We start from the raw sequence: 13,952 nt of genomic DNA on the forward strand, positions 1-13,952 counted from the left end.
TCATAACATCATAAAACAGTTTAGCAGGGTTCCTTATAGACACCAAAGTAAAATGTCTTTCCATGATTTCTAAAGCAGAGCTTTAATTTCCTCTTCTGTGGGCCTTTTTTAAGATTTCATGGAATTACACTGTGGTGTGTAGGTGAGATAGAAGAAAAAAAGGGAATTTCTGTTTGGCTTTTTCCTCGTTTTTCTTGCTGCTTCATTTTGTTATAGCTGAATGGTATCTAAGAATCAGAGGTAGTAATTTTTCATCAGTCATTATAGTCTTGAGTTCTTTTTGCTTCCTCCTGAGATAAGCTATCAAAATACCTATTTTCCATATTTTTATTCTCCCTGCCAATCAAAAGGAGGCCTGTACTTTCAAATTCACACCTATTCTTTCCTGACAGGTTCTTAGAGAGAATTTACTCATTCTGGGATGGCTAATTTTCTGTGAAGGTGCAGCAATTGTTAGAGAAATCTAGAAATGGCCCCTCAGGACTGACTATCATGCTTCCTTTGCTGGGTCTAAAGCTGCTTCCACTGTTCTTGCTCTGAAAGACTTGCATACTGAAATCTGAAGCGTGACACTCCCCAGGGAATAATCCTCCCATATGTATTGCTTACAAGCACAAATCTTCAGGTAAGTACCCAATACATTATTAACATCGGTGCACATCAAGCAGTCAAAAAGCTCTCGCTGTCCCATGGGCAGCACTGTTCACACATTTTCTCAGGTATCTGAGACATCTGCCTCAGGGCAGGTAGTACTACGTAATATATTTGAGAAGATTTCTAATGTGTGCACACATGTATCCTTCTTGTCAAGCCTCTTTTCCCAGAAAGTAATTTAGAAACCTCTGTGGCTTCAAAGCCACAGCTGCCTGGTATGAAGCTGTCAGACCTTACTCAGCTGTAGTTGTTGGGCATCATGAATTGAATTTTCAGCAGAAACCAGAACTTTTATTCATAGTGATTGTAATAAGCTAAAACACACTGGTTGGTTGTGGTTTTTTCCATCATAGTACTGAATTTACACTAATTACATTATTCTGAACTGACTTTTAAAACTTAATAAGTTTGATCCATGAGAAAAAGTGCCTACAGTTATTATGATTACTTTTCTTGCAGTGCATTTTGAAATTACTCTGTAGCAGCACAGAGTGCTCCTACATATGGACCACAAATCAAATTGCCTGATTAGGTGAAATTCTAGACTTTCAGCAAAGTTTCTTATGCTAAATTGCAGTAATAATTGTTACATCATTTCTGCTCAAGGGAATCTCTCAAATGCTTCAGATATAATTTTGTTTCTAAACTGACTGTATAATTAAATAATACAGTATAGCCAGCAGTAATCTTTCTCCATGTTTAAATTTAAATATTACCAGTTACCAACAGGAGCCATAGAATCCCTAAGTGGTTGCAGCTAATATGTCTAAAAAAGTGTTAACTTTAAGGTTATGAAGTCAAGCATTTAGAAGTTGGGCAATGTCAGCATTAACACTGCCCAGGTAACTTCCATTTTCTTGCCATCTGTTTGCATGCATGTTACAGTTTTTAATTAAACAATCAGTGGTTTTTTTCCTCTTAAGTCCACTGCCTCATTCAGTAAACTGGTAGTAATTACGGATTTCTTTTTATCTTCCTCATTAAGAGAATGGCTCCTAGCATTGTTTAACTCAAATTATCAAAGCCTTGCACAGAATATTTTCATTCTTTTCCTCCTCTGTGTTTCTATGGTGCTTTTACCACAACTGAGCACTATATCCAACAGGGATGAGAGTGTTAGGTTGCATAACTCTGTTTTTAGGGAGACCTGGAGTTTCAGGAATCCAGACCCTTGTGATAGGAATGCTTTCTACGGAAGTGATAAGATTTGAGGAATGTAAAACACTTCTGAATGGGTTGTGCAAAGACAAAACACTGAATCCCACTGGAAAGCATACCTAGAACGCATCTTCTGCAGGGTCACAAGAAAATAATTAATTTTCAACCACTTTTGTACAGTCAGGTCTTAATACCATTCTGGGTTTATGGTTAATAACTCTACTTTTTGTATAAAGTTGTCTGAAAAATGCTTACCGACAACAAAAGCTTTTGGATGCTTTTTTCAGAAATAAGAGCATTTCCCAATCTTGCTGTTCTAAATACCACACCACGCTTCATCATAGAATCATCATAGAATGGTTTCGGATGGAAGGGACCTTAAAGAACACCTAGTTCCAACCCTTCTGCCATAGGCAGAACCCTCTTTCATTGGATCACGTTGCTCAGAGCTCCATCGAACCTGGTCTTAAAGACCTCCAGGAATGGGACATCCACAGCTTCTCTGGGGAACTTGTTCCAGCGCCTCACTACCTTCACAGTAAAGAATTTTTTTCTGATATCTAATCTAAACCTGCTCTTATAAATAATCTCTCCTAGTGACAAGTGCCCACCTCTGGTGCAAAAGTGCTCAGCTTCCTGGCAGTAACAACCTGGGCAGTTAGCTTGAAAACTCTGCCATGAAAAGCTGGGCAAAACTTTTTTTTGAGCAGCTTGCACAGCATCACATGTTTTAGATCCTGAAGATGGGGCACAGGCTACTTCTCCAAGGCCACATGCAAATTCTTTGATGATCAGATAGTCTTTCTTCCTTTCCATCTTCCCACAGCCTGATATACTATCTGTCTTTGGAAAAGTAAGTTAAAAGTCTAGACAGACAAGTTTTATTTATTGAAGCCTGGAGTCATCGTCATTGCAGCCCCGTCTTGTATGCAAAAGGAGAGAGGATCCTGAAGAAAAAAGGTTGGGTTTTATAATGAAAAATTGTTTCCTTTTCTTTAAAACCCACCATTATCTCCTGTGCTAGATCAAGTGGTATTGCTGTATACCTTATACCCTTTTTGTAGTCAGAAACCATTCCGAAACAGAAACATCAGAATTCAGTCCTTTCCTTTGTCTTCTTTAAAATAAGGATTCAGCAGTGACAAACCGTCTTGAACCAGGACTATTTCAGTGTTTGTGAGTTTGAGTTTGAAGTCTTATTGATCTGTTTACTTCCCCCTTTTGTCTATAAATCTCTGAACCCTGAAAACCAGTTTCTACCATGTAGAGCAGTACTAAGCAAAGTGGAATGATTGCAGTTACTGATTTAATTTGTGTTTTGTAATATGTAGTTACCTGAATTTTTATTTTAAAGGCTTTCAAAGAGACCCTGGTGACTCCTAGGGAAATGCCCAAAGTGTACGACAGCAAGGCAGAAAGTTTCTGTTACCTAGCAGCTGCAAAGTCATGATTTTGGTTTGCACTTTTGGAACTGAATGTTTTGGTTACTCCCAAATCCTGTTTTAGGGGCCTACATCTTTGATTCCATAGACACACATTGATTTTAGCATTGATTTTTAGCTCAATGCAGACTTACTCTGATTTTTTATTTGTTACCGACTGATTTCTTTCTTATCTACTAGATAGTTCCTATTTATTCTGAACTTTACATAGATGCATCATGTTGGTAAGCAGAGTTAATTAACCATAGAGAGAACCAGCATGTAAACATGTTTATTAGTTGTCTCAAATATGCTGTCAACATAAGAAAAAAGTGTATTTATGAAACATTTTGCACTTAAAAGAATTTATTAAACAAGGGAAATATTAACTGTAGTAATGAAATTGATGTATCAATTAATGAAATTGATTGATTGATTCCTTCTGGTCACTAAGGGCCATATGCTGTGTTTGGTATAATTTGGCATAAAAACTCTCAATCTGCTTGGACACTTTTAAATACATCAGCAGGAATTTATCTGGAACTGTATATGCCTAATATCTTCTGCAGATCTGTCCTAATGCCCTTTGGGTTTTTAAAATACTGTATCTCGTCCTTTGCCAGATGCATTTTATTTGCTGCAACAGAAAAACAGCAGCCTGGTTTTCTTCATTCTTTTTTCAGACTAAAATAGATTATTCCAAGTAAAGAAAATTTTCTCTCAGAACCTACTAACAAAACTGAAAATCAAAGTTTTGTGTAAGCTGGTGCTGGATTCAGTGACCCAGCTGATCCCTTATGTTCTTAACATGACTGAGGTGATTATTTTTCTTAACCTTATAAACTAAGAACTTGTTTTTTTGACAGCAGGAATAACAATGTTTGCACTATTTTAAAAAATAAAAAAAATGAAAGAAATAAAATATATATGTATGTACACCTCAGTTTGTAAGAATGCAGCATACGTTGAATCGATCATGAAACAGACTCATTTGGCAGTCAACATTACAGTTTTCTACCTGATTCCATATATACTTAAACCAAGGTAGACCTTAATTGAAAAGTTTTAGAAGATTCATTTGTTGCTCATATTCCAACCTGAGATTAATGTCTGAGAAGATTATCAGTCTGAAGCCTGCTGACTTAATCGCTTTGTTCTATTATTTTGTACTCTGACAAAGTGAGCTAGGTGTTTGCCATGTATACAATCAGTTTACAATGAAAAAGCATACCAAATATTGTTTAAAATTATAGGAGGTAGATGTGTTAATACATTCTAAACCAAAGGACCAAAGGTTGTTTATCTATATATTGCATATTGACAGATGAGATGAGAGCCAGAATAATTCTTTCTGACAGCCATTTCAGCTGAAGGTGGGTAAATTGTTTAGCTTCAGAAAACATGTTTAGAATATTCCAATTAGCAACTGAGTTTTGCAGTAATTTACAGTCAGTTGGTGTCAGACATGCATGCTGGATGCAGCCAGGTTGGTTCTGGCATGCATTGCAGCAGTGAAAACCGGGAGCCAACATTTGCTTTTCAGCCAATTACTCTGGAATCACAAAATTGTAACTAAAATGTCATTAGCCCAGTGTTTGTTTTAGAAACTGAAGCTGGGGCTGGTCCAGGTCTCACTGAAATGTTTTAGGATTTTTGCCACGGGTTTTAGGCAATTGTCCCACTTTGAGCTCTGAACATATAAGAACTGTTTGACCATTTGTTGCTGAGCCCCTTAAACATTCCAGTTCAGTGCCTGTTAAATATTTAGGCACAGCTATGAGCAAAATCATTTCCACAAAGTCAAATTTCTTGTTTTATAACTGTATGCTATTTACTTTATTATTTTTGGTGAGCTACTCTGACTCCGAGCTGGCTGTTTCAGGACGTGGGGGGTTTAGACCTGCAATGCCCTCTATTATACTCCCAACTGAATGTTTTCCTGTTTGGAGTTAGTCATGAAAGAGCATTTAATTTTGAAAGACATACCACATGTTCCCATCCTTTGTTTGCACAGCTGTAAGAGAAGATAACTTCATGGAAAGAGCAGTCCTTCCAGCAAGAAAGAATCATCTTCCAAGACAGCCATTTCACTTCCTTTGTGATCCAGCACCTTCATAGCTTTGTATTGGCTATAGCTTCATGTTAGGTTGGCTTGGGCATCTGAAATTAAAATCAATGTCTTCTTATTATGTGGTATAGATTAGGTTTTAGGTTGATGATACCTGAAGATCTGCATTGTGTGAGTGCACAAAGCATATAATTTATTGACAACTGAAAAACCATTTTAACATTACTAATTGTCTCCAGTTTTCTCGTGCTCTGTAAGACTGAAAGTGACTATAAGAAGAGAACAAGACAGGCAGCTGTATACATATCTTATTAGCTATAAATAAGCCATAGTTTGATGTAGAAATAATTAATTTTCATTCCAAACACATAACTTTTCTGAAAGCGGAGAATGTGGAGTTCAGTAGCACGTATTCTTCAAAGGAGGTCTACAAATATGAAATAAAATAATTTAAACACATTCTAATCATAGAACTGAACTTAACAAATTGAATGCTACTAAATGCTAGTCTGTGGTGGAATGAGGTGAAACCACTGATAATTTGTGTTTATAATGTCTGCTCTCATATGCATATGGAGCAAAGACTGTATCCCAGAGAAGCACTAGTCTGGAAAAGTCACTTCAACCCAGACAGACCTTTAATCATCAAAAATTCCTGATAATAAGGAGGATATCTTACATTTAAAAAATATTTTTTCAACAAAGGAAGTATCTCAAGGAATTTAATGGCCTTGACAATTTTTATTTTGTAGCCATTGGTCTCATTGTCTCTTTTTTGATTCAAATATTTTAAAAGGAAAATACATATTCTTGCTTTTTCAATTCCTAAATAGTTTGTTAGCTCTGAAAGTACTCCTGTACAAGTAACTGAACATATGAAAAAATCTACAATAAAGAAATATTTTGCATCATCAGCAAGAGACTGTGGCTTTCAAAAAAACAGTATATCAGTCCAACAGTTTCTTTTGCAGAAAAATTTAACTTGGTTTTTGCAATGGTTTTACTTCACTTCACTTGATTTCAGCAAGTATTATATATGTGGCCTGAATAGTTTACATTTAAATGAAAAAAAAATTGTTCTATGATTAACCCTTTAAAATAGTTTGTGATCTGTTCTGATAGGCTTTTTTTTTTTAGGAATAGCTATTTATTTGTACTTTTATGTATGATATCTTAATTATTAATATTTTAATATATTATTTTATACACTATACCTTAACTATTGGTATGTAATAATTTATAATATATACACTATAAAATTATACATGGTTTTATTTTTTTATTGCCTCAGAGCTTGTAGTCATGTTTATAACCGTATCTTTGCTTTCTGGGTAATTGCAGAGATTTGGAAAAGCAAAATCTTTACTCAGTAGGGAGACTCCTTTGTATTGTCAGTTTTTCACCTTTTTAATCTTTTAAAACATTTAAAACAACATGGCATAAATTTGTACCCCTCCTCTTCCCCTTCTTTCCCCAAAAGCCAGGAAAGCCACCATAGTTTTATTATTTTTGGACCAAGAGACAGAAGACTGTATGTTCTTAAGTCTTCAGCAGGTGTTTAGGAATGGCTGGATCTTTAGATGATTGAACTGCTGGTGATGCTCTCCCCTCATTTTTATTTCCACAGTTTTGATACAGTGATTGCCCTCTCTTTATATGGTACCCTATCTTGAATATGGTTTGAGAAGAGATATCTCTCTAAAGCATTAGTTTTATTTTAGACAGCATTGGTTGGTTTTTCCTTTTGGTGAGGTAAGGTGAAAGTAATTTGACTTTCTCCTGCTTTTGTCTGGTATAGAGTTAGTTTTCTTCTTAGTAGTTTATACTTTGCTGTGTTCCAGCCAAAACCAGTACAAACTTGGTTAGATAATGGGCTTCAGAGTAGTTTTCATTCATTCCAGGACTCAGTTCATATCCAGTATGTTATGTCATGCCTTTTTGTTGCTTCTGAGACAGTACTTACGAGGTGAGGCTCTTGTGTGCCATACATGACAGTATCATGACACTGATCTTTTGCTAGCACAATTGCAGCTTGATGGGATGGAGAGGTACTACCACAATCTTCGTGTGTTTTCTGAGAAGGCACGTGATGCAGAATCAGCTCTACTTAGAAAGCAGTATTTGGGCAAAGCCTACAACCTTTGGAACAATCCAATTCCATCCAGTTCCCTGAGCCTCATAATGGTGAACCTGATATGATCTTTTAATTTGATTTTCATTAGAACACATAGACTTTACTAATTACTATTTTTTTCTTTTCTAATGTGATGACAGTACTGTCAAACATATCAGGAAATGTGTCAATTCAGATACAAATTGCATGTAAATATTTCCTGGTATTTTCCAGTCAGTGAGATATTTTGTTATTATACTAATTTTCTTCACGATTTATTTGAGGCCCAAAAGATCTAAGTGTGTCTAATTGTGTTCTTAACAGTTGTCCATTTCTGTGTGCAGTGAATGTTGTTACCAGCACAGGACTACATGAGGGCAGGGCTGTGAGCGAAGCTAGAGTGTTCTCCTTTGGCAATGCCTGCTACACTGTCCTCCCATGCTTTCCACCTGCACTGCAGTGGGACAGCACCGTGCATGGAGCCAGGTAATGCAGATAAGAGTGTGTGCCCCAGCACTGCAACATCTTATTTTCTGTAACCATACTGTAAACTTTTTCCCTGTTTGTGGAGGAGGTACTCCATGCTGCAGGCAAGTCCACCGAGGGGCTGAGTGGATGTTCTTGAGCACATCAGTTTGGTGCTTAAGAGAGCACAGTGTTCCATTAATTTATTTTTCTCCCTCTAAGAACAGGTTTTGGGACTTGGACTTTTTTAAACTTCTGTGCCAGTCAGCACTCTCACAAAATACTTTACAAAAAAAGAGGTGATATGATGTCTATAGCAAAGCAGAAAAAACTGCAGATTTCAGGCATCATTTCCTGCTTTGCATTCATGATTGCTCATGAGATGCCATGTTCAGTGTCAGGGCTGAGATCTTGTCCTTAACAATGCCTTGCAGGCTTGTTGAATTAGGTACTATGAGTTTAGTGTTGTAAAATCTTTTTGACGTCTCAAAATAATTTGGTTCCTAATTATTTGGCTTAATGTAAGTGATTTACAAGCTTAAAGAGCGCTGCTGCCCTTTTTCACCTCTCACTATTTTCATTTGAGAGGAAATCAATGATAGCCAAGAATTTCTTTGTAACAAAAGTTTGGCATCTTCAGGCATGTTTGACAATGTCCTTGTTAGAGGAGCCAAGACCATGTTTTCAAACATCAACTTGTCCAATATCTTTGTTATTTGCTCATCATTAATGTTCTTTTGGACAGCATCTTTTTTTTCTCTTCTGGATACTGGCTTGTTGTTGGTTTGGGTTGGTTTTTTTTCTATTCTCATTCTCTTTAATTTACAAACTCAAAAAAACCTGTTTCATCCCTTCTGCCTGTGCTTTGGACAGCTTTCATTATGTCACTATTCAGACCTCAAGGAAATTGTATTTCTTACAAGGGGAGAACATCTTCCTTACCTATCAGTGGGCCATAGCCTCTCACCTATAGCAATAGGTAGAGATTGCTAGTAGTAATGTTCATTAAAGCCTTTAAAATTGAATTATTCAATGTGAAGTCACTGAACTTACAAAACCATTCACTGTCAATGTCAACTAATTAAAAGACAAGACGTTTTGCTTTGGCTGTCAAGGGATTTTTAGGCTCTTCATTCAATCCAGTCAGAAATGGTGGCTCACCTCTGAGAAAGCAAAGCTGTAGAGAAAACTCATAAAATAAATCCCTGGTAGAATCAATAACACAATACATTTGCCATGGCTTGGCCAAAACCATGGGATATACATAGGTTATAAAGAAGTAATGTGGGATTAACTTCTTAGCGCTTCTGTATGGGCATATTTGAGGTAAGTGTGATGTGCTGACAGCTCAGTTTAGGCAGCTGGAAATACCAGTGATTTATTGGCAGCTCAGATACCACAGAGATGTTGTTTTAAAGTAGCTTGCACATATTCAGTACCTAAAGTTTTTACAGCAGCATCTTTTATGAGGACTAGATCAAAGACCAACTGGTATTACTGAATGGGGACTCAAAATTACGATTACAATTCAAATAAATTAGGTTAAATGTTCTGACAAAAGCATATCTTGCCAAGATTCCTTGAAGATAGAATTTGATGTATCAGTTAATTATAATCTGAGTATGCTGGCACAAATCCAATAGGCTTCTTTGTTCCCTTGCACCCTCTTTGCTTCACTTGGTTCGGTGGTAGAACACAAACATCTGTACTTGATGTACTCTGACTCAAACATTAACAGGATGATAATGTTTCTGAAGAAGATATAGGTAAGCAGAACTATTATTTTAATATAAAATCTCAGCATACTGGCCTTTGTCACTATGACCAATCTTACTCAGAGGAAACTGGGTCTGGGAACGACCTCAAAAGTTCATCTAGGCCATCCTCTCAAGGTTTATACCAGATTCAACTCAGCCTAGTTTGTTGAACAATCCTCCTAGATTGTTCCAGGATACTTAATACATCTGTACTTAATAACCTCTGATGTTAAAGATCTCACATGACCTCTCCTGCCTTCACCAGCACTTCTTTCTGCTGTTCTTGCTGTTAGAAAGCTTTTTTTAATGTCTACCTGCAAATTTTTGTGCTGCAATTTTTTTCTTACCCTCCATACTTAAAACTGACTTTACCATAATGCTCACAGGGAGGTGGGAGAAATAAATGAAGTGATTTTGTGGGAATAAAAAACACTTTGTGTGGATGCAGCTTTTTCTGGCACAGCTGAGTTTTTACAGGTACTGCTCTTGTATTTTTGAGAGACTAGAATGGTCTCTTCCAGCTAAAAACTGCACAAATTGGCATAGCCAGTACAAGTATCTTATCTAAGTACATATTCAGGTAGTTTCAAGTCTTTGTATTTTTGGCTTCACACAAACATTAATCTGTAATTAACTTGAGAGACATTTTGGGCTATTGTCCCATAAAAAATGAGTCATAGGTACCTTTTGTATAAGTTTTTTCATTGGGACAATGACCCAGGGACTGTATTGATAAGTATTTCAAGTACAGAACCTGTTAAGATAGTAAATATTGATAAAATTATAAAGTTTGCATGACACTATATCAGGTGCAAGATATGCTGGCTAGAGACACTGAGGCAGAAGCAAATTGTACTCACATATAAATTTTTCAAGGATATTTCTGACCAGCCTCAGACTCATCATGATTTGGGATAAGTGGAGTTTTTCTGCCTGCTGTGAATTCCGCATTTCAGCCTTCTCTTCCCTTCTGTCTGAAGGGTTTTCTGGACAGCAGCAACGATGGGAGTGTACTTACTTAGCAAAAAGGCCACTTTGGCTCCTGATTCTGCAGTTCAGTGGTTGACAGAAGTCTTTGTATCTGTGTCCACATATTTGGGGTTTGTGTAATGGCACACAGAGTTTAGAGGAAATGTTTATATTTCAGAGCAAGATGCTTATATTTCTCCTTCCCTCTACCCATTATATGTGGGCAGAAACATTCCCTCTTCTGTGGGTTTTCAGAAGCACTTTGTATCTGGACATCTTTGTGTCCAGATAGAGAATAAAGAATGCCCTAACGAATGTGGGGAGATACCCATTACACTGACATCAAGAATATGTATTTGCCCTTCTCACCCTAGTCTAAGCTGAATCCATTAGAACAGAATGATGCACAGAGTCAGCAATTTTGCAGTAGCTGCTGAGAGATGCTTGTGTCTTCTGAATCCTCATGTTATGGTCTCACCATGTGATGTTTGTGTGCTGCACTGCTCTGCATTTTCCTGCTCTTTTTTTAAATACTGGGAAACATTTCTGAAGATCTTAATGTTTTTGATAGCTCACAGACGTTGATTATTCCACTGGGCAGATCTTGAGTTATGGCTCAAATGCTTCAGGAAAAATACATGAACTTGCCTTTGTCTTCTCGCTGGAGCATATACTATCACCACAGAAGACATCTGGAAACTGACAACTCAACACCTGGAACCAAGTCCCTACCAAACTCTATTAAACCAGAGAATTCAGCTGCTTAAAGGCCATGAGAAAATTCTGTTGATTTGTAAAGAGTAAGCTTGTTGTGCTTTAAGTATTTTGACACATCTTCAGCTGGTATAAATGAACATCATCAATGAAAGAAAAAAATGCCTCTTAAATTTTCTTGAGAAGTTGGCCATATATCAATGAAGATTTCAAGACAAAAACAAACAAACCAGCAAACCCCAAACCAAAAAAAAAACCACCAAAACCAAACCAAACCAAACTAACCCAACCCAACAAAAAAATCCAATCAAAACAAAACCAGGCATATCAGTTATGTTTGTCCTGGCATTGTATCTAACGCATGTTTAACTATCCTAAAAGTACTACAGATTATTTTAGAGCTGGGGGATTTTCTTAAGGTATTATAAAATTTTTGTTACATTGAGGCTATCCTTTCCAGACAACACTGACTTTCAGGTACCACTGTTATCCATGACCCTTCCTCGGTGCAGGACAGACTTAGCTAAGACACATCTTTGATTTAAGGATATGAAAATAACAGATGGGATCCATCTGCCTGCCCTGCATAGGCAGGAAGCAGCCTTCTCCCTTTAGCTACTTGATGTTATCTTCAGCCTCAGGATGTTATTTGACTTCCTCTTAAGACACAAAAATAGTTGTGAAGAAACCAAATCTTGCAGCAGTTGTAGAGCTTCTGCAAGTTACTTCCATGAGCTTTATTAGGACAAATTTGTGTGTTATCTGGTGCTTGAACTGATAGCCAGTTTTCCCAATGTGCTTAATGGTAGTTTCATGCAGTATACTTCACAATGTCATTTTTATTTTATGTAGTATTTTCAGGAAATCAATTCAGTTTGCAAGTTGTTTGTTTTTAACAGGTGTTGGGAAATGGGAGAGGAGTAGCTGAGGCATCAACACACATTGATTGAACTATAGGTGTGTTTTTAAGTTATGTGTTATAGCATTAATGTTTCAGTATCACTGTAACAGTGTACAGTATCACTGTGGTCTACGACACCCGTTCCAGGACTTGTGAAGGGTTCTCTGGTGCTGTTATTTGTTATTGCCTGAGAAGTACAGTCAGCATGAGCTAGGGTTATTTGTGCAGGTGGAGCCAGTTCTGGTACCCTTATTCACTGAAAGATAAATTTAACTTCTGCTAGAGTATGCACAGAGTTTCTGAAACACTAAATAGCACATAATAACGAAGGGATGCTTTGCATCACTGTAGAATGGTCAGGATGCTCTCCTAGCATTACCTTGTCAAGCTGGTATTTTGTTCTCTTGCCACCTTCTGATTGTAACTGAAGTGTGAGACACAATCATTCCATTTCTAAAACACTCAGTAAGTGCAAGGAAGTGACTTCTCCACAAACCATTGATTAATAATAATAATAATAATGCACACACCAAAAAACCTATCACACAGAATGCTAAAATGTTTTAATTTCTTATGTTTAATTTTAGTCTTGGAACTGAACCAGGTGATTATTCCTACTTACGGAACTGTGCCGGATCAGCAAAACCTTCGTACTCCTGAATGGGTGGGTACTTCTTTACTTTAACTTGATTGCCTGTAATATATTCTCATATAGATATGCAGCAGTCAGTAGCTGTTCCAGAAGACTAGCATTCCTTTGTATTTGCAGCACATGCAGTTCATCCATGTGATTGAATCTGAGTTGCTGTTATCCCCATTTCCCTAAAGTTACCTGAAGCCACTGACTCAGATGTGAAAGTACAGGCTGTCACAGGTACTGGACTCATTTAAAAGTGACCCATATATATTCACTGCAAACCGATACATACACATAGACCTCCTCTCTCTGTGTAATTTTGTTTACAAATGTGTAGGGTTTGTGTGCGTATACAAGGATAAATAGTTCCGAACACACCCTACGTATAAACACACATACCCTGTAAATTCATACACACCCAGGTATTAGTTGGCTGACATGTGACTTCAGGATTCATTTTTACAGAAAGCATGGAGACACCAGGAAATTACTTCAGAGACTGAAATGACAAGAAAGAAAAGACCTAGAGGCCTCTGTTCCCTTTACCAAAGTTCAGATTTGCCAGCTTGCCTAATGTTCTCTGCAGTTAACAGGCTGCTGGCTCTAGCTCAAGATCCCCTGCCTCACTGCCTCAAATCTCATAGAAAACCAATACCCAAGTAACAAGAAATGAGGTTCCTTCTGGGAGGTAGACAGCCTGGGCTCCCCTGCCCCTGTGTTTTTTCAGCTTCATTTGAAGCTGCTTCAGTCTCTGGAAAAATGTTTAAACATTTTTGGAAGCATGAGGTGCAACCAAAAGTTTTCACTTCCCAGCTGAGTGCCCTCCTTCTTAAACTCTCCATGTGGTTCACTGAATTTTTTTTATGTATTTATATGAAATGGAATAGGATCAAAACAGCTGGAATGTCATATACCTTGTGGTTAGAATAGTCTCCTGTAGCAATCTTCTTAGAATTTATTTTCATTTCTCCTGAAAATTGATGGTCAAAATCAATTTTTATTTTTGGTTATTTCTTTTTATATATATATAATTTTTATTTTGCTACTAAACTCATGTTTACTAGCAGTTATAATTTCTGCTCAGTTTTAGCAGCA

At 37.0% G+C, this 13,952-nt stretch overlaps 1 protein-coding gene across 7 annotated transcripts in view; it reads left to right on the plus strand.

Moving 5' to 3' along the window:
- The window catches only part of ANO6 (anoctamin 6), a 132,033-nt gene that overhangs the window by 13,204 nt on the left and 104,877 nt on the right, over positions 1 to 13,952 (plus strand). For 5 of the 7 annotated variants that reach the window (XM_050325434.1, XM_050325436.1, XM_050325437.1 and 2 more), the window contains exon 2: positions 12,808 to 12,884. In XM_050325434.1, the coding sequence (XP_050181391.1) occupies positions 12,808 to 12,884 (77 nt within the window). Of the gene's footprint in view, positions 1 to 392; positions 626 to 7,758; positions 7,901 to 12,807; positions 12,885 to 13,952 lie in introns of all 7 variants that reach the window. The other 2 variants (XM_050325433.1, XM_050325438.1) reach the window with 2 other exon arrangements.

Source organism: Myiozetetes cayanensis, unplaced genomic scaffold (genome assembly GCF_022539395.1).
Source record: "Myiozetetes cayanensis isolate MyiCay16 unplaced genomic scaffold, myiCay2020 scf3, whole genome shotgun sequence".
Classification (NCBI taxonomy): Eukaryota; Metazoa; Chordata; class Aves; order Passeriformes; family Tyrannidae; genus Myiozetetes; species Myiozetetes cayanensis.